The sequence below is a fragment of the Indicator indicator genome, chromosome 37, assembly GCF_027791375.1.
Source record: "Indicator indicator isolate 239-I01 chromosome 37, UM_Iind_1.1, whole genome shotgun sequence".
Classification (NCBI taxonomy): Eukaryota; Metazoa; Chordata; class Aves; order Piciformes; family Indicatoridae; genus Indicator; species Indicator indicator.
This window is the reverse complement of record NC_072046.1, coordinates 1,382,464-1,400,465: the sequence shown is the minus strand read 5'-3', so window position 1 is coordinate 1,400,465 and position 18,002 is coordinate 1,382,464. Positions and strand designations below refer to the sequence as shown.

General features: G+C 48.1%; 1 protein-coding gene across 3 annotated transcripts in view; it reads left to right on the top strand.

Annotated features, from left to right (window-relative positions):
* Positions 1–18,002, top strand: part of TANC2 (tetratricopeptide repeat, ankyrin repeat and coiled-coil containing 2) — a 230,747-nt gene that overhangs the window by 167,712 nt on the left and 45,033 nt on the right. For all 3 annotated transcript variants that reach the window (XM_054396496.1, XM_054396495.1, XM_054396494.1), the window contains 3 exons: positions 8,255–8,486; positions 12,686–12,852; positions 14,996–15,603. In XM_054396496.1, the coding sequence (XP_054252471.1) occupies positions 8,255–8,486; positions 12,686–12,852; positions 14,996–15,603 (1,007 nt within the window). The remainder of the gene's footprint in view (positions 1–8,254; positions 8,487–12,685; positions 12,853–14,995; positions 15,604–18,002) is intronic.

The window sequence follows — 18,002 nt, the reverse complement described above, 5'->3', positions numbered from 1 at the left end:
GCATGGTGGGGACATAGGGAGACCTCATCTCTCAGCAATGGACTTCAGAGCAGTCCTTGCTGGGGAGGTTTCTCTGTGGCTTTTCCTCCATCCCTTGTCTCAGTGGGGGTTTTACCATGGCACAGAGTAGAGAGACTCACAGGGAAGGAGGACAAGAGCCAGATCTGGCAAACTCTCAAAAGTCATGAAGAAAACTACTCACACAGCAACACCCATCTTGACACTTGCAAATAAAACGTAAGCATTTCTGGCAAGGCTGCTTGGTTAGTCTTTTGTTTTAATATATATGTGCACATATTATGGAAATCAGCTTGCAGGGTTGCTGGAGCTGCTTCCTGCCTGCCTGCCCTCTGACAGTGAGCAGGCTGCCAGCTTGTCTGCAGCGCCAGCGAGTCCAGCTAGACTTGGCTGCTCCACTCTGCTTTCCTGGGGAGCTAGCCATGTGTGGCTGAATCACAGAGTCAGGGAATGGTAGGGGTTGGAAGGGACCTCTGAGGATCAGCTAGTCCAACCCACGTCCTAAAACAGGGTCACCCAGAGTTAATCACCTAGGCACACCTGCAGGCAGGTTTTGAGTGCTTCCAGAGCAGGAGACTCCACAAGCTGTCTGGGCAGCCTGCTTCAGGTTCTCTGCCAGCCTCAGAGTGAAGAATTGTTTCCTTATGCTTGTGTGGAACTTCTGGGTTCCGGTTTGTGCCTATTGCCCCTTGTCCTGTCTCTGGACACCACTGAGAAGAGTCTGGCCACATCTTCCTGACAGTTCCTTTAGTTCTTGCTGCACATTGAGAAGATCCATGCTCAGTTTCCTCCAGCTCAACAGCCCCAGGGCTCCTCACAGAGATGCTCCAGGCCCTTCAGCATCTTATTAGCTCTTTGCTGGACTCCCTCCAGTAGTTCTTTCTCCTTCTTGAACTGAGGAGCTCAGTACTGGAGGTGAGGCTTCACCAGGGCAGAGTGGAACATGTAGCTTTGTCCAGCAGTAAAGCCATCTGCTGCTGGTCAGTGCTTGTAGCCATATTGCCTGCTGTCAGGAAACCACTGTAAGGTGAACCTGGAAAAAAAAGAAGTTGTCAGTTTGAGCAGTGAGGTTTTTAACCTAAAATCCCATAAAAAAGCAGCACTCCCCAGCCTTGCTTCTCTGCCCTTTTACTGCTTAATCATCAGCCCATTAAGATGTTTCTCAACTTCCTCTGGCCAGGGGAGGTGGATGACCCATGAGCAGGTCACCACCTGGCTGTCCTTGCAGTGCTGCCTTTCTTCTTCAGATAATGCTGGGCAGTGTATAACGTGGGCTGATGCATGACAGAGTTAGATAATGGCTGGAGTCAGTAATTTTAAAGACCTTTTCCAACCAAAATGATTCTGTGATTCTATGATCTCAGCTGCAGTGTGACCTTGGAAGCACAGATTGGAAAAGACCCTTAAGATCATCGAGTCCAACCATAAACCTAACACTGCCAAGTCCACCACTGAGCTGTGTCACAAAGCATCACATCTCTCCAGGTCTTTTCTACACCTCCAGGGATGGTGACTCAGCCTTGCTTGTCCAGATGTGGTCCTTCACCTTGGTGAGATGAAGCCAGGGGCTTTCCACCCAGTCCTACCCTTGCTGAGAAATACTGACCCACAAATACATGTCCTGGGTGACCTTTGCCTTTCAGCAAGGGGCAGTAGCACTCTTCAGAGGTACCACAGCCCAAGGTAAGATCAGTTCCATTCAAGGGAAGAAGCCTGAACCATGTCCCCTCTGGTTAGGGTCACCTTTCCCATTTCCCCTGAAGGTTTTGTTCTTCACTCACAGGGGATTTTTAATGGGTTGGCTACATGGTTTTAAACAAGCCATTGAACAGCTCCAGTTTTTGGGTTTCTGGATGCTCTGTGGTTGCTTGTGGTAGCAGCACTTAAACAAATGGACCTGAAAGGCAGCTCTGCTGTGCTAATGGGCTGTCCCCTGTGCAGAGCAGCTGGTGGAGGAGCTGTGTGTCCATTGCATTAGTGCATTCAGCTGATGTGGAGCACTGCTGGTGGCTTCAGAGGCTCCCCATCCTCCAAGCCATAAGCCAAAGTGTCATTATCATTGCTGCAGGCAGATGAAAAGAAAGGGAATACTCCTACCTTACACAGAGGTGGAGGGATCCATTACTTCTGGGCTTTGATGCCCTGTGACACTAATGAGTTTCAGAGGGCATTTACTGGCATACCCAGCAGTGGAAAAGTGATGAACACTCCCCATAACTGGGTCACCACAGATGCCTGGTCATGTTGAATAGTTACAACACAGCAGTGCTGGTTTCCATTTGCATCCTTACAGCCCAGTGGCATTTGGGCAGGTAAAAGCTTTACACTGAACTCAATGTGAAGGTCAGAAAAGGATGAATCTTACTAGGTGCAGAAATATGTTTAAAATACAACATGGAAGCCCTTCAAGAGCACTGGAAGGGCTAACTGGAGAGCTGCTGTGGGCTCAGGGGCTGTGAGGTTGGTCCTTTTAGGGTGGTTGGTGGAATGGCCTCCTTGCAGGACATGCTTACAGAGACAAATCACACCAGAGGTGTGATGTCAAGGAGTTCATCTCTAATGGAGGATGTTCTCCTGCACAAATAGTGCCAGAGAACTGCTTAAAATTGGCCTGTCCTATTAAGTAAAAATAACTTATTTCCCTTGAGCCATCTCCAGCCCCTCTTTCTCCTTTGATGTTCACACTGTCCTTTCTCATGGTACTGTTATCTCCTGCCTCTCCTGACATGTCATTTTCTCCCCCTTCTTCCTCTTCTCTTTTCCCCTCTTTGCAGTTCTTCTCTCCCTCTGTACTTCATAGGTGATAGACAATCTCTTCTGTGCCTCATTTCTTCTGCTCTCTTGGTGCCTTCTCCTTCTGCTCAGCTCTTCCCCTCCTCTTCCACTGGCATTTTCTGTTAATCTTGGAGTAGCTCTTTCATCTAACACATAGGTGTCTTCCTTTTCTTTCCAGCAGCTCTTTCCTAGGTCCTGACCAAGATGAGGAAATTTCACTGGTTTTTGTTTTGCTTTTTGGGGGGGTTTGTTGTGTTGTGAGTGTTTGTTTTTTCATTTCATGGAGTTCTTCCCTATCTGCTCAGCTGAGCCCTGAGCCCAAGCCAGGTGAATTCAGTAGCTTGGACTTGGAGATCTGGAGCAGTTTGCACAGCCATGATTTAGGAAAGTATCTTAGTGTGGGGAAGGGAGCTGCAGGAGAGATGTGGAGTGTCCCCATGGCAGGATGGGGCACTGTTGATGAGTTCTGTATGCAAAAATGAGGTGAGTGAATCTGAACAAAGGGACAGCAGAAAGGGTAGTAGGAAGGTGATGGTTATGTGAGGCTGGATGAAGGGAGAAGTGGGAAGAAAGGAGAGAGTAGGATGGTGGAAGGGTTGGCAGAAGAGAATCCTGGAGACCTAGAGAGAATGAGTAATATCTTTCATAATTCTGCTTTATCAGTTCAGAAGAAGTAGTGTCATTTCTGAGTAAATGAGAGGTTTGGTGCTTCTTGACCCCACTTCAGAAGAGACCAGGGTCATGCTGAACATTGACCATGGCCTGTTAGAGGCAGTGCTCTGCCTTTGTGTCTGGTGTTTCTCAAGCCTTATAGCACATAATTAATGTTTGCAAAAAATTGGCTACCAAAAAGCTCCTGATAAGTGTACTTCTTTGGTGTGTGGCCTGCTAGACTCTCCACATCATTTAAGCAGAGGAAGTAATAGTTGGAAATAAAAGATGCATCATGCAAGTGTGAGTTATTTTGAAGCTCCTCTCAGGCAGGAAAAGAAATGATGCAAGTGTGGAACTTCTGGCATTTGCTATGTAATAAAACAAGCTCATGCCTTGGTTTTCCCATCAGGGAGTCACTCAGTTGATTCTCAGCCTTTACAACAATGACATAAATATTCTGAACACTTCTCTTGGTCCAGGTGTTACCTTTCCCATCCTTCATTGTAATCCGCTTCTCTTGCATTAGGATTGTTTATAGGCTCATAGAATTGTTTTGGTTGGAAAAGATCATTGAGTCCAACCATCAGCCCAACACCACCACAGCCATTAAACCATGTCCCCAGGTGCCATGGCCACATGTTTTTTTAACACCTCCAGCAAAGGTGACTCTAGCACCTCCCTGGGCAGCCTGTTCCAATGCCTGACCACTCTTGCAGTAGAGAAATTCTTCCTGCTATCCAATCTAAACCTCCCCTGGCAGAACTTGAGGCCGTTTCCTCTCATTTTATCACACGTTACCAGGGAGAAGAGACCAACCCCTACCTCACTCCCACCTCCTTTTAGGCAGTTGTAGAGAGCCAGAAGGTCTCCTTTCAAACTTCTCTTCTCCAGACTAAACAACCCCAAGATGGTAAAACTTGTTTCCTACCTAACTCTGGTTGTGTAAGCAAGGAGCCAAGTTCCTAACACCAGGCTCAGCCTCCAGCCCTGGCTTTTGGCAGTCTCTTTGATTTGGAGCTAGAGAAAATGTCATGGAGAATAAAAATAACATCAAAATGAAAATTTGATGCAGTTGCATTTCTGAGAACATTTGTAATGTCTTTCCTTTGGTTGCCTACCCAAACTCTTCGTTGCCTCCTGGTTTAGCTTCAGTCCCACCTGTTCGGCATTGCATTCATTGCCTGTTCAAGGCATAGTCAATACAACAGAAACTCCAGCACAGGGATCAAGAATGGACAGGGAGGGGCCCCAGGAGCCCACAGAGATGTTTGGAGGGCTGGAGCTGTCTCTATGGTGACAGGCTTGAGGTTGTTCAGCCTGGAGAAGAGAAGGCTCTGGGAGACCTCCTTGTGGCCTTCCAGTACCTGAAGGGGGGCTACAGAAGATCTGGGAAAGGGATTTTTATAAGGGCTGGGAGTGACAGAATGAGGGACAATGGCTTTGAGCTGGAAGAGGGGAGATTGAGACTGGAGATGGGGAAGAAATTCTTGACAGTGAGGGTGGTGAGACACTGGAACAGGTTGCCCAGGGAGGTTGTGGCTGCCCCCTCCCAGGAGGTGTTCAAGGCCAGGTTGGATGAAGCTTTGAGCAACCTGGGTGGGTGGGAGATGTCCCTGCCCATGGCAGGGGGTTGGAACTGGATGATCTTGAAGGTCCCTTCCAATCCAAACCATCCTGTGAATCTGTGACTCTAATGGAGTTGTAACTGCAGGTCCCTGTATCCAGCAGTGACCACTCCCTTCACGGGGACAGGCTGGGTCTCCTTTTCCATGCCACGGCTTTTTAGATTCCTGGGAAAAGTTTGTTGGCCTCTTGTCAAAGGGAGACTTTCTATTTTTGTGTCTCCACACCTATTGTGTAGGAAATGAGAGCTCTGCCTGCAGCAGTGTGGTTTCTTTTACCAGGAACCTGATATCAAGGGCTGGGCACTTAGGAACTTTGCACTGCGGAATCCACCAGTTCTAATTCCTAAATAAATAGGATTGTTGAAAAGAAATCACTGCCTTTATTATTGCCTTACCCAGTGCTGTTCTCCAAGGGAATACATTCCATTTTAATGGGCTGATAGGAAAAATTCTGCTAGGAGTTTGGAGGTATCCGTTAAAACTTAAGCACAGGGATTAGGGCTTGATGCTGGAAATAACAAGGGAGCTTTGTCATCACTGTGTGGGTCACACCTCGCCCTGACTGTGCCAGGGAATTCCTGCATTGTAGCCCTTTGGTAATTACATTTATTGCTATTTAAAGTTAAAAGCCTGTGCTGAGCCAGCAGAGTGTGAGGACCCCACAGCCTGATGTTTGCCTTTCTTGCAGCCGTCCTAGGCAGTGGCAGAGCTCAGAGGTTTGGACACGGCACTGCTGCTGCCTTGGAGCCTGCGGTGGGCTGGGGGCTGCAGGTGGAAATAGATCAGAGAAGTGTGTAAGTTGGAAAAGACCTTTAAGGTCATCAAGTCCAACCACCACTGTAACACCACTGTGGCCACTAAACCATGGCCCCAAGTGCCATGGCCACATGTTTCTTGAACGTCTCCAAGGTTGGTGACTCTACCACCTCTCTGGGCAGCCTGTTCCAATCCCTGACCACTCTTGCAGGAAAGAAATTGTTCCTAACATCCAACCTCACCCTCCACTGGTGCAACTTGAGGGCATTTCTTCTTGTCCTATGATTTAGCTACTATGGAGAAGAGTCCAACACCCCTTTGCTCCAATCTCCTTTTAGGGAGTTGTAGAGAGCCAGAAGGTCTCTCCTGAGCCTCTGTTTCTCCAGGGTGAGCAACCTCAGTTCCCCCAGCTGCTCCTCACCAGCCCTGTTCTCCAGACCCTTCATGAGCCTTGTTGCCCTTCTATGGACCTGCCCCAGCACCTCAATGTCCTCCTTGGAGTTAGGAGTCCAAAATGAAACTCTGCATTTGATGCACAGCCTCACTAGTGCCAAATACAGGAGGACAATACCTGCCCTGCTCCTGCTGACCACACCATTGCTGATCCAGCCCAAGATGCTGTTGTCTTTCTTGGCCACCTGAGCTCACTGCTGGCTCACGTTCAACCACTGCCAACCAGTTCCTCCAGTCCTCTTCTGCCAGGCAGTTTCCAGCCACTCTGCCCCAAGCCTGGAGCTTTCATGGGATTGTTGTGACCCAGGTGTAGGACACAGTACTTGCCCTTGTTTCATCCCTAACAACCAACCTTGGCCCAGCCAGCCTGCCCAGGTCCCTCTGCAGAGCCTTCCTACCCTGCAGCAGATCAACGCTCCTGCCCTCTGAATAATAAATATAGAGAATCACATCCAACAGGCACAAGCCACATTTCATCTGAGCTTGCAGAGCCTTCAGACAGGCCACAGCAACCTCCTGTGTGCAGTGGCCTCACTTCTCTTGTCCTTCCCAGGTCCAGAAACGTGCTGAATTTTGCAGTGTTTGTGTTCTGTGCTACAATGCTCCAGGGCAATGGTGGCTTGGTACAAAACTGAGCCCACCTGTCTTGCTGGGATATTTTTGGATGCTGTTAGTGACATTTGAAAAGAAAACCTGGGGAATGGGAGCTGGAGAAAAGCTTGCTGACCTAGCAGAGGATCACATCAAATGGCCAGGCAGTGCCAGGAGGAGGCTGGTGCCAGCCAGAGCACTGGAGGAGCTGGGTGATGGAGCAGTGCTGGAGCAGCTGCTGAGAGGGTTGCCAGCAGAGAGAGACTTTTGTGGGGCTTTGTTCATACTGCAAAAGCAAACAGGGAGGTTGGCAGATTGGGCTGAGAAGATACCACTGGTTTGCTGCTTCTTTTCATGAGTGGGCAGAATTTGGTGAGTTCTAGCAGACTTTGAAGACCTGGGAAAATCAGGTGACCAAGGAGAGAAGGATCTCTTCTGTTATTTTATTTTCATTTAAATTGATTTTCTGAATGAAGGTTGGGATCACAGTGGTTGACTAATTTTAGAGTCGGCCCAACATTCCCCCCACCTTTCCCAGGAGTTCATCTTTGCCAGATCACAGAATCACAGAAACATTCAGGTTGGAACAGCCCCTCAGGATCACCAAGTCCAGCCATTAACCCTACTCTACAAGGTTCACCCCTAAGCCATAGTCCCGAGCACCACATCCAAACAGCCTTTAAACACATCCAGGGTTGGTGACTCAGCCACCTCCCTGGGCAGCTCATTCCAATCCCTGACCACTCTTGCTGTGAAAAATTTTTTCCTGCTGTCCAGTGTAAACCTACCCAGTCCTAGCTTGAGGGCATTCCCTCTTGTTCTCTCACTAATTACCTGGGAGAAGAGACCAGCATCAGCCTCTCCACAAGGTCCTTTCAGGTAGTTGTAGAGAGCAATCAGTTCTCCTCTCAGCCCCCTCACAGCCTGCCTGGCTGTAAGGTCCTCAGCCTGTGCTCTCTGCCTGCTCCTACAGGGCTTGACGTTGGAAAGCAGCAAATAAAAACCTCAGCTGAGGGAAGCAATCAGAAGTTATTACTGACACAGAGTCCTTCCAGAGAGCTGGGAGCACAATCCTATCGCTCCCTGCTCTGCGCAGCACTTCAGACGTGTCACTTGCTGTCACTGTCCGTCCCTGTGAGCAGCTGCAGCTCATTCCATTTACTCCTCAAGTGGCAGGTCCAGTCATTTTTCAGGATCAGTGCCTGCTTTTGCCAACTGATTCGTCTGGATCCTTGTCACAGGTAGTTAGCACTCAGCACTCCCAAAGACTTCTCCTGCCAGAACACATCGAGCTCACCAAACCCAAACCGCCGCTTTCACCGACTTGCCCGTTGACTCGTGTCTGATGAAGGTGTGGTGTTTGGTCTCCTTCTCTCTGCTAGGTCGTTGCCTATCACTACTGCCAAGCTGACAATGCCTACACCTGCCTGGTGCCAGAGTTCGTGCACAACGTGGCCGCCCTGCTCTGCCGCTCGCCGCAGTTCGTCGCCTACCGCGAGCAGCTGCTGCGGGAGCCCCACCTGCAGAGCATGCTCAGCCTGCGCTCCTGCGTGCAGGACCCCATGGCCTCCTTCCGCAGGGGCGTCCTGGAGCCCTTGGAAAACCTGCACAAAGGTAAGGGATGAGGCTCCCTGCGTGTTCCCTCAGCTCCTGCCCACCCTCCTTCTTGTTTTTGAAGTGCCGTGTAGTTGTGTCAGGGATTTTCGCAGAGTCCCAGCGTGGGGGGGTTGGAAGGGGCCTCTGGGGATCATCCTGTCCAACCCCCCTGGCTAAAGCACCCAGAGGAAGTTGTCCAGGATCACAATGTCCAGGTGAGTTGGGAATCTACCCAGAAAAGGAGGCTCCACAACCTCTCTGAGCAGCCTGCTCTAGGGTTCCAGCACCCTCACAACAAGAACTTTCTCCTCCTGTTCAGATGGAACCTCCTGGGTTCCAGTTTTGGCTCATTGCTCCTTGCTCTGTTGCTGAACACCACTGGAGAGAATTTGGCCCCATCCTTTTGCCCCCCCACCCTTTAGTTCTTGCTGAGTGTTGATCAGATCCCCTCTCAGGCTGCTTTTGTCCAGGCTTAACAGCCCCAGGGCTCTCAGCCTTCCCTTATCACAAAGATGCTCCAGGACCCTCACCATCTTTCTAGCCTCTCTTGGACTCTTTCCAGTAGTTGCTTGTCTCTCTTGAGCTGGTTTAACCAGAACTGTACTCAGGATTGAGCCTGTGGCCTCCCTAGGGCAGAGCAGAGGGTAAAGAGAACCTTCAGACCTGCTGGTCATGCCTCTTCATGCACCTCAGGAGACCATTGGCCTTTTTGGCCACAAGGACACATTGCAGGCTCATGGGGAACCTGTTCCTAAAGCTACAGATTCACTGCACCTCAAAACCAGAGGTAAGGTCTGGGGAATATGCCATTGTGGTTGTTAGGAAGTGAGAAGTTCACCAGCCCTCTCTCCTGGGGTGTGTTTCAGGGCTGTAGGTGAAACGCTGATGACAGCCTGTATTTGAGTTTCCCTTTCCTTGCTTTCACATCCTAAATCTGGCCTCACAGTTCTGAAGGTGGCAACAAGCAAGCACTCTGCTTGTGGCAGTGTCCTTGATTTATTTGTTTAGGGGGTGAATGTTTTTGCCTTTCCCTGCCATTATGTAGTGCACTTATGTAGTGGACTTATGTGAATGTGAAGCTTTGACCGTGGAAGTCTGTAGGTACCATGTACAGCTTCTAAGGGAACTGGCAACCATTCTTCTCCTGATTATAGATTTCAGGGCTTTTTCTAATGCAGAATTTGGGGGGTTTCTCCATTTCTTTCTTCCCTCTGCTAGATAAAACTAATTCATTGTGACGATTGCTAAATTTAAGATCTTTGCTCGTTGCCATGAAAACTCTCAGAGCATTGTGGAGCTCAGGACTCTCTTGTCCTGCAAACCACTGTTTACTGAAATAGTGGCTGCAAAAATAGTTCAGCTAATTTTCTGGTACCTCTCCACACATGATAGAATCACAGAATGGTTTTGGGTTGGAAGGGACCTTTAAAGGTCATCCTTTAGTGCAACCCCCCTGCAACGTGCAGGGACATCTGCAAGCAGAGCAGGTTGCTCAGAGCTCCAAACAACTTGATCTGGACTGGTTCCAGGGATGGTCCTGCCCTCTGAGCAACCTGGGCCAGGGTCTCACTTCCCTCAGCATAAAAAAATTCTAGTCTAAATCTCCCTCTTTCAGTTTAAAACCATCATTCCTTGTCCCATCACAGCAAGCCCTGCTGAAAAGATTGTCTCCATCTGCTAAAAAGGCTCCAGATAGGAGTCAACATGAAGTAGCTGCAGCTTCTACCAGATCCAAAGCCCTGTTGTTCAGATCAGCTGTTCAAAACACAGTGTCCAAGCTTTGAGCAGCAGCATCTGCATCCAGCATGTGTGGTTCCAGCAGGCACAATGCAGAGGTAGAGCCAGCCCAGCTCAGCAGCAGTTGGTTTTCTTGGCATGGAGAAATGTCAGTGTAGGAGTAGCATGGCTGCTCTTCCTACCAACACTCCTGGCAAACAAAAGGACACATTTGGGAACTGCTGCTCCAAAGCAAAATAATTTGTGGTTGTTACAGTAACTCCTTGGGAGGTGTTCCAGCTCTTGCCTTCAGAGCAGTTCAGAGGATGCTTATTTTTCTTGCCAAGCAGGTTGACCCCCATCTGCTCCTAAATTCTGGGAGGTGGAAAAAATTCTATATGAAAGCTTGGGGTTTGGGGTTCTTTTGTCTGTTTTGGGCTCTACACTCTACACAGCTCCATTGGAGCCAGTGCTCCAGACCTACTTCATAGAATCACAGAATTGTCAGGGTTGGAAGGGGGACCTCAAGGATCAGCCAGTTCCAACCCTCCTGCCGTGGGCAGGGACTCCTCACACTACATCAGGTTGCTTAGAGCCACATCCAGCCTGGCCTTAAAAATCTTCATGGATGAGGCTTCTACAACCTCCCTGGGCAACCTGTGCCAGTGTCTTACCACCCTCATGGGGAAGAACTTCTTCGGAGAATTATAGAATCAACCAGGTTGGAAGAGACCTCCAATATCATCCAGTCCAACCCATCACCCAGCCCTATCCAATCAACCAGACCATGGCACCAAGTGCCTCATCCAGGCTTTTCTTGAGCACCTCCTGGGACGGTGACTCCAGCACCTCCCTGGGCAGCCCATTCCAATGGGCAATCACTCTCTCTGTGTCTCTCCTAACATGCAATCTGAACCCATTTCTATTTTTTTCCCATTCCCCCCAGTCCTCTCACTACCTGACCCCCTAAAAAGTCCCTCCCCAGCTCTCTTGTAGGCTCCCTTCAGATACTGGAAGGCCACAAAACTTCTTTCAGCCTTGCTGACGGAGAGATTGAATTTGCACCGAGTGATTTGTAATCAAATGAAGAGTGTCTGGAAATTGGGTTTAAAATACAGAACGTTAAAAACTCTGTAAATACATCAGCAGGTCTTTTACAAGGTGCTGTTGAAGCTTTAATGCTACCGGGGCAAAATTATTGCTGTGCTCTTAAGGGTGAAATTAGATTTGTGTTTCTCAAATTTATATATATATATATGTATATTTTTTTTTTAATCTCAAGGAATCTAAATAATTTATAGCAGAACAAAGTTCTGATTCTTTCCTTTCTCCCTGCTTTCTCCTCTCTCCCTCAGGCTTTATGAGAAACATGAGATGTGGGTATAAAACCCAGGCACTGCAGCCACTCCGGGGTTTCAGAGAGGCATAAAGTGTGTTTTCCAATAATCATAGTGAGAAGTTGACTGTACAAAGGTTCTCTGGTAATTTTAGTGAAAAAAAAAAAAAAAAAAAAGCTGTTTTTCAGATGGATTTGAACAGTCTGGTAGGAAATAAATGCAGCTTGGTGACGTTGGCAAGGACAGGCTGGGGTTTGGATGCTCGGCAGGACCGACGCAAGGTGTTTACGCAGTTCTGCTCTCCCTGGACCACCACTGAGATGGTTCCTGCCATTGATGAACATCCTGTACTGGCTTCTTGTGGGAAATTCCCTGCTGCAGTTGAAAGTCAAAGAGAAAAGCTCACCTGCTGCTGGGAATACTCAGTTTTCTCATAGCAGGGTTCGTCTGTAGCGCTTCACAAGGAGAGCAAACTTTCTGCAGCTCAGAATGGGCAGCATGTGCTCATAGCAGGGTTAGTCTGTTCACCAGCAGCAACAAAAATCCTGTTTAAAACATCTGTGGTTTGCTTCTTTGTAGGATCTTTTTTATCCCCCCTGACTTCATTTTAAAAAGGAGGCTTTGGCTACAGACTTGTGCTCAAAGTCCTTTACAGGAAGGCTGGAGAGGGACTTTTCATCAGCCTGTCTAGAGACAGGACGAGGGGGAATGGTTTGAAGCTGAGGGAGAGCAGGGTTAGACTGGAGTTTAGGAAGAAGTTCTTCGGTATGAGGGTGGTGAGGCTCTGGAACAGGCTGCCCAGGGAACTTGTGGATGCCTCCTCCCTGGAGATGTTCAAGGCCAGGCTGGATGAGGTGTGGAGCAGCTGAGCCTAGCTGAGAGGTGTCCTTGCCCATGGCAGGGAGTTTGGAGTAGATGATCCCTGAGGTCCTTTCCAACCTAAGCCATTCTATGATGCTATAACTGAAATGAAATAAGAAATGAAATTGTGTATGTGTGAGCCTACCCCAAGTGCAATTAATGTACCATAAGAAATGTGCTGCTGCTGCATCTTTCGTCTTCAGCAGTATCTGATGATGCTTTAAAACACTGAAGTGACTTTGCAGCACATTATAATCCTGTGTCCAGCCTCTCAAATCAATGCTTGTTTTCTCTTTCTCTCAGAGAGGAAGATTCCTGATGAAGATTTCATTATATTAATTGATGGTTTAAATGAGGCTGAATTTCACAAGCCAGATTATGGAGACACCATAGTATCCTTCCTGAGCAAAATGATTGGGAAATTCCCTTCCTGGCTGAAGCTGGTAGTGACAGTCAGGACAAGTCTACAGGTATGTTGACACCAAGAGTTGTGATAAACTGTGTCATTAGCATGCTGGGCTTTGGTACAGAAGATTTTGGTGGCTATCTGGATTTACCCCCTTTATTTCAGGTTATCCTTCTGGCTTTTTTCTGCTTGGCTTAAACATTCCTGTCCCCAAACTCGGTGTACAGCCTGGAGTGGATCTCATGCAGCATCATTTATTCATGTCAATAAATGGTCATCAGCACGTAGTTTAGATCTGTGGAGTGAGGCAGCTCACATGCCCACAGGCTGCTCACTCACCAATCATAGTAGGAGGGTAAGGCCTGCTGTCAGCTTGTGCTGCTCAAGAACATCCTCTCTCCATGTGGAAGGGCAAAGAAATTTTTATCTTTGTACCCCTTCTCTGTGACCTAGAGTGTGAGGATGTGACTGTTTCAGTCTGGTGGAGCCAGTGTCAGGCCAAGACATTATCCAGCTCAAGGACAAATACCTTGAGCAGGTGCTGAAGTTCTCACCTGAATGTTGTTTGGGTTATTCTTAAGTGTTTTTATTTTAGGGTGGATTCATTCCTTCAGTCTCTCCTTAGCCTGTCCATCATCACTCTCTTGGCATAAGGACTAAGCTGCCCTTAATTTTTTGGCTTCAGTTGTGTCTGAATGGAGCAGGCTGGAAAGCCAACACAATGACCCAGTTAGGGCAGGTCTGCTCTGCCAACTCTTTCACAGCAGAGCTGGTTGATTTGCAGCATCACTTGTTGGGAACATTCACACTCAGTGCCTGGAGCCCAGAGGAGACAGAAATCAGAGGGATGGGACATGTGTTTGGGAGCCAGCTCAGAGCCACTCTATAGCTGGCTCCAGACAGAAAGACATCTGCAGCTCTGGGCTTCTCTTTTTTTTCATTATTGGAATCACAGAATCACAGGCTGGTTGGGTTGGAAGGGACCTTTAAAGGCCATCTAGTCCAACCCCCCTGCAACATGCAGGGACAGCTGCAACTAGAGCAGGTTGCTCAGAGCCCCAAACAATCTGACCTGGCCTGGTTCCAGGGATGGGGCATCTATCACCTCTCTGGGCAACCTGAGCCATTTTTTTCATTAGCCCAGAGCTGAGGAATTCATTTTTACCAAGCTCCTTGAAACAGTTTTAGTGAGAGCTGCTGGTATTGACTGAGATCCACAGGTTGATGTGCTATGCTCCTCCTGGCAGGGAGCTGAGTGCTGGTTCCAGCTCCATCAAGGCAGCCCAGATGCTGCTAACAGCGGCTGTGCCCCAAGACACCAGGAGAGCACAGGCTATCTGTGGCTTGGTGCTGCAGTTCCTTTGGGTTTTTTGGGGTTTTTTTTCTCTCAGTAATAGAGTAGATTAAACATAATTTGGAAGAAATCTTTTTGTAATTGTAGGAAAATTGCATCCTTATGACTTGAATTGCTCAGTTAATGAAGGCTTTCGCAGCCCTACAGCCATCACTGCAAGCTTTACTTTTGCTCTCTGCTCACCCTCTTTATTTTATGGCAGAGTTGATGGCATCTCCTCAGTCTGCCTAGTCCAGCACCATTGCTCCTCTCTTCGCAGTGACTGAGAGCCCATGACACAAGAGCTCCTTTGGAAAGGGCCTCTGATGATCTCTGGTTTATGTTGCTTAAGCATCCTCAGTGAGCTCAGCAAATGAGAGAATCCCTGGCCACAGTGTCCCACAGCAGACAGACCTACTGACTGTGCACTGCAAAATACTTGCTGTTACCTTCCTGATAAACACCCAGGGAGGTCTTTAGGCTCAGCTTAAGCAGAATTTCTCCTGGCCTTGGACTTGTCATCTGGTTGTCCATTCCCTGGGCTGTGACAGCAGAAAGGGTGCCATGTCCATCCGTGGTTAGGATGGGGTGGGAATAACAAAGGCTCTGTGAATTTTCCAGCCCTTTCCATGGATGCTGTATTAGGATCAGTGTCCTTCATTTTGATTTCAGTCATGTTTCACACACAACCTACTCAATTATAGATGAGATTGTGAGGTCCTGAGGGCACAAACTGCCATCTTGCGTGCTTGCCCTGATTGAAGAGGTCTTAAAGGAGTCTCAGAGGTGCTATTGTAATGTGAATTGCATTTACTTAATGAATAATAAACACTGCCAGCATAAGTATCCTTTTTTTTTCTTTCTTTCTTTGTAGGAAATAATTAAGCTGTTGCCCTTCCACAGAATATTTTTGGATAGACTGGAAGAGAATGAAGCCATAGACCAGGACCTGCAGGCGTATATCCTTCATCGGATCCACAGCAGCTCAGAGATCCAGAACAACATCTCGCTCAACGGCAAAATGGACAACACTACGTTTGGCAAACTCAGTTCTCACCTCAAGACCTTGAGCCAAGGCTCCTACCTGTACCTAAAACTCACTTTTGATCTCATAGAGAAAGGATACCTAGTACTAAAAAGCTCCAGCTACAAAGTAGTCCCAGTGTCTCTGTCAGAAGTTTACCTGTTGCAGTGCAATATGAAGTTCCCCACACAGTCTTCCTTTGATCGGGTGATGCCCCTCCTGAATGTGGCAGTGGCATCTCTGCACCCATTAACAGATGAACATATTTTTCAGGCCATCAACGCAGGTAACATTGAGGGCACTTTGGAGTGGGAGGACTTTCAGCAGAGGATGGAGAACCTTTCTATGTTTCTTATCAAACGTAGAGACATGACGCGAATGTTTGTTCATCCCTCTTTCCGAGAATGGCTCATTTGGAGAGAAGAAGGGGAAAAGACCAAGTTTCTCTGTGACCCTAGGTAAGCAAAGACTCTGAGAAACCAGAGCTTACAGATGTGTTCATCCTGTGATGTCATCTGCATCGTTTCATGTTACAAGGTTGCAGGTGGATGGGGTTGTTTGGCTTTGGTCTGTCTGCGCTGTAGATCTCTACAGCTGTGCTGGTCACCTTACACCTCTATGTTGTTCATGGGAAGAAATGAGCACCTCCTGGGCATACAACTGACCTGGCAAACCTGATAGTCCTCATCAGAAGCAGGTGAGCTGTTCCTCAGGGGCATCACCAGGAATGTCTTCATTTCAGCAGGTTACTCCTGCCAGCTGTCTGGAGCAGGGGAGTCATCCTCCCTTTCTCCAAAGGTACCAAAACCATGGGAAGTAGAGGATAAGGAGATGAAGGATGAACAGTGTGGGTATCTCTTTTGCAGTTGGCTTCTTCTTGAGATTGTGTTCGTTGTAGTCCTACTAAATGTCTGTATTAATGCAGAATAAAGAACAGAATCAGGCTGTAGCAATTTTGGACTGAAAATGCATCCATTATCTCCATCCTGATAGCAGCTGAGTTCCTGGTTTAGCTCATAGGGAAGGGAATTTAATCGTGGTTGGATTTATATGCCCTGAACGCAGTGATCACTGTCAATGTTATCTTTGTTTCTACTCAAGAGTGGAAACAGACACTCTTGTCTGTAATTCTGGTAGTTTATCTCATAGGCTTTGCTCCATTGGGCCTGCCCAGTTCTTCAACTAAGATCACAAAAATCAGGGGAACACTGATTGGGACTGGAGGCTGTGCCCATGCATCTCCCAGGCCCAGTGGTCAGTCTGATGATGGCAGCTGCTGGCACTTGGCTGGTGGAAGCAGCTCTGATTGTTAGTGGTGTCAGAGTAATTTACCACTTCCAATTTTGTGGTAAACAGGCTGCAGCAGAAAAATACTACACAGCTCCTCCCCATGGGCATCATCTCTGTGTGAGCAGGTTCTGCACAACAGTTCCTGTTGAGCAAACCCTTTTTGAAGCATCTCAGAGCTGCAGGTGCCTTTAGAGCCATCTCCATAAGTTATCTAATGCCCTTCCTCGGAGTCATTAAGTGCTTGTCACTGAGTAATGCTTTTCCACCCTGTTGGTAAACTTACACCCTTGGAGCTGAGAGCTTTCTCCCTCCCAGTCACTCTCACCCAGGGCTACTGGTTTTGGCTGGTATGGCTGTAAGGGAATTTGTTGTCAGCTGGGCAAGGAGCCAGCAGGCAGCGTGCAGGGCAGTGACTGGTCATCACCTGGCACTCAGCTGTGACAAACCACAGCAAGAGCAGCTTGGAAACTTCCCTTCTCTACCACAAAGATAAAACTCAGGTGCTCGGTGGTTATGTGGTGGATAGGCCAGGGGAGGTTAAGGTTAGATATTAGGAAGCACTTCCTCACAGAAAGGCTGATGAGGCACTGGAGTGGACTGCCCAGGGAGGTGGTGGAGTCACCATCACTTGGAGGTCTTTAAGAAAAGCTTGGATGTGGTAGTTGGTGGCATGGTTTAGCTGATGTGGTGGTGTTAGGTCATAGCCTGGACTTGGTGATCTCAGAAGTCTTTCCCAGCCTCAATAATTCTGTGATTCTGTGAGTGTTGGGTGCTGTGTGTGGTGGCAGTGGTTACAGCTGGGGGCTTTGGTTCCCTGGGGCCAGAAATAGTCCTCTTTGTTCTCATTGCAGTGAGTAGGGGTGTTCTCAGAATATCAAATCCAGACTGAAACTCAAATGTACTGCATTTTAGGTGGTTTCAGAATAAACACAAGTGTGCAACCACAGCAACTGTGTGACAGGAGGTTGGAGCCAGGTGGGAGTTAATTTTGTCTTCCTAGAAACAAGTGGCAGGATGAGAAGAAATGTCCTGAGGTTGCCCCAGGGAATGTTTAGGTTGGACATTAGAAGAAACTTCTTCACTGAAAGGGTTCTCAAGCACTGGAACAGACTGCCTGGGGTAGTGGTTGAATCCCTATCCCTGGAGGTGTTGAAAAGACAGAGATGTGGTGCTGAGGGACATGGTTTAGCACCAGCCTTGGTAGAGTCAGAGAAAGGTTGGACTGGATGAGCTTAAAGGGCTTTTCCAACCAAAACAATTCTATGATTCTATTCTATGATCTCTGTGATTTTAGCATTAAGGCACAAATTAGCCCAAATCCTCTCAACAAATCACCAGCCATGTGCTAGATCTCTGCTCAGGGTTTGGCTCTGGGTTTGCTGCTGCCTTTCATGGACATCCCAAAGAAATCTCACTGCCTCAGTCCTCTCCAGGAGACTTTCAGGCATCACTTTTCATCCCATATGTGCTTTTTCACATGATTAATGGTGATTTAAGGTGTACAGGGAATGCTCCTGATCTTTCCAAGCAGGGAATCTTTGCAGAGCTGACCCAACCCAGCTCCTCA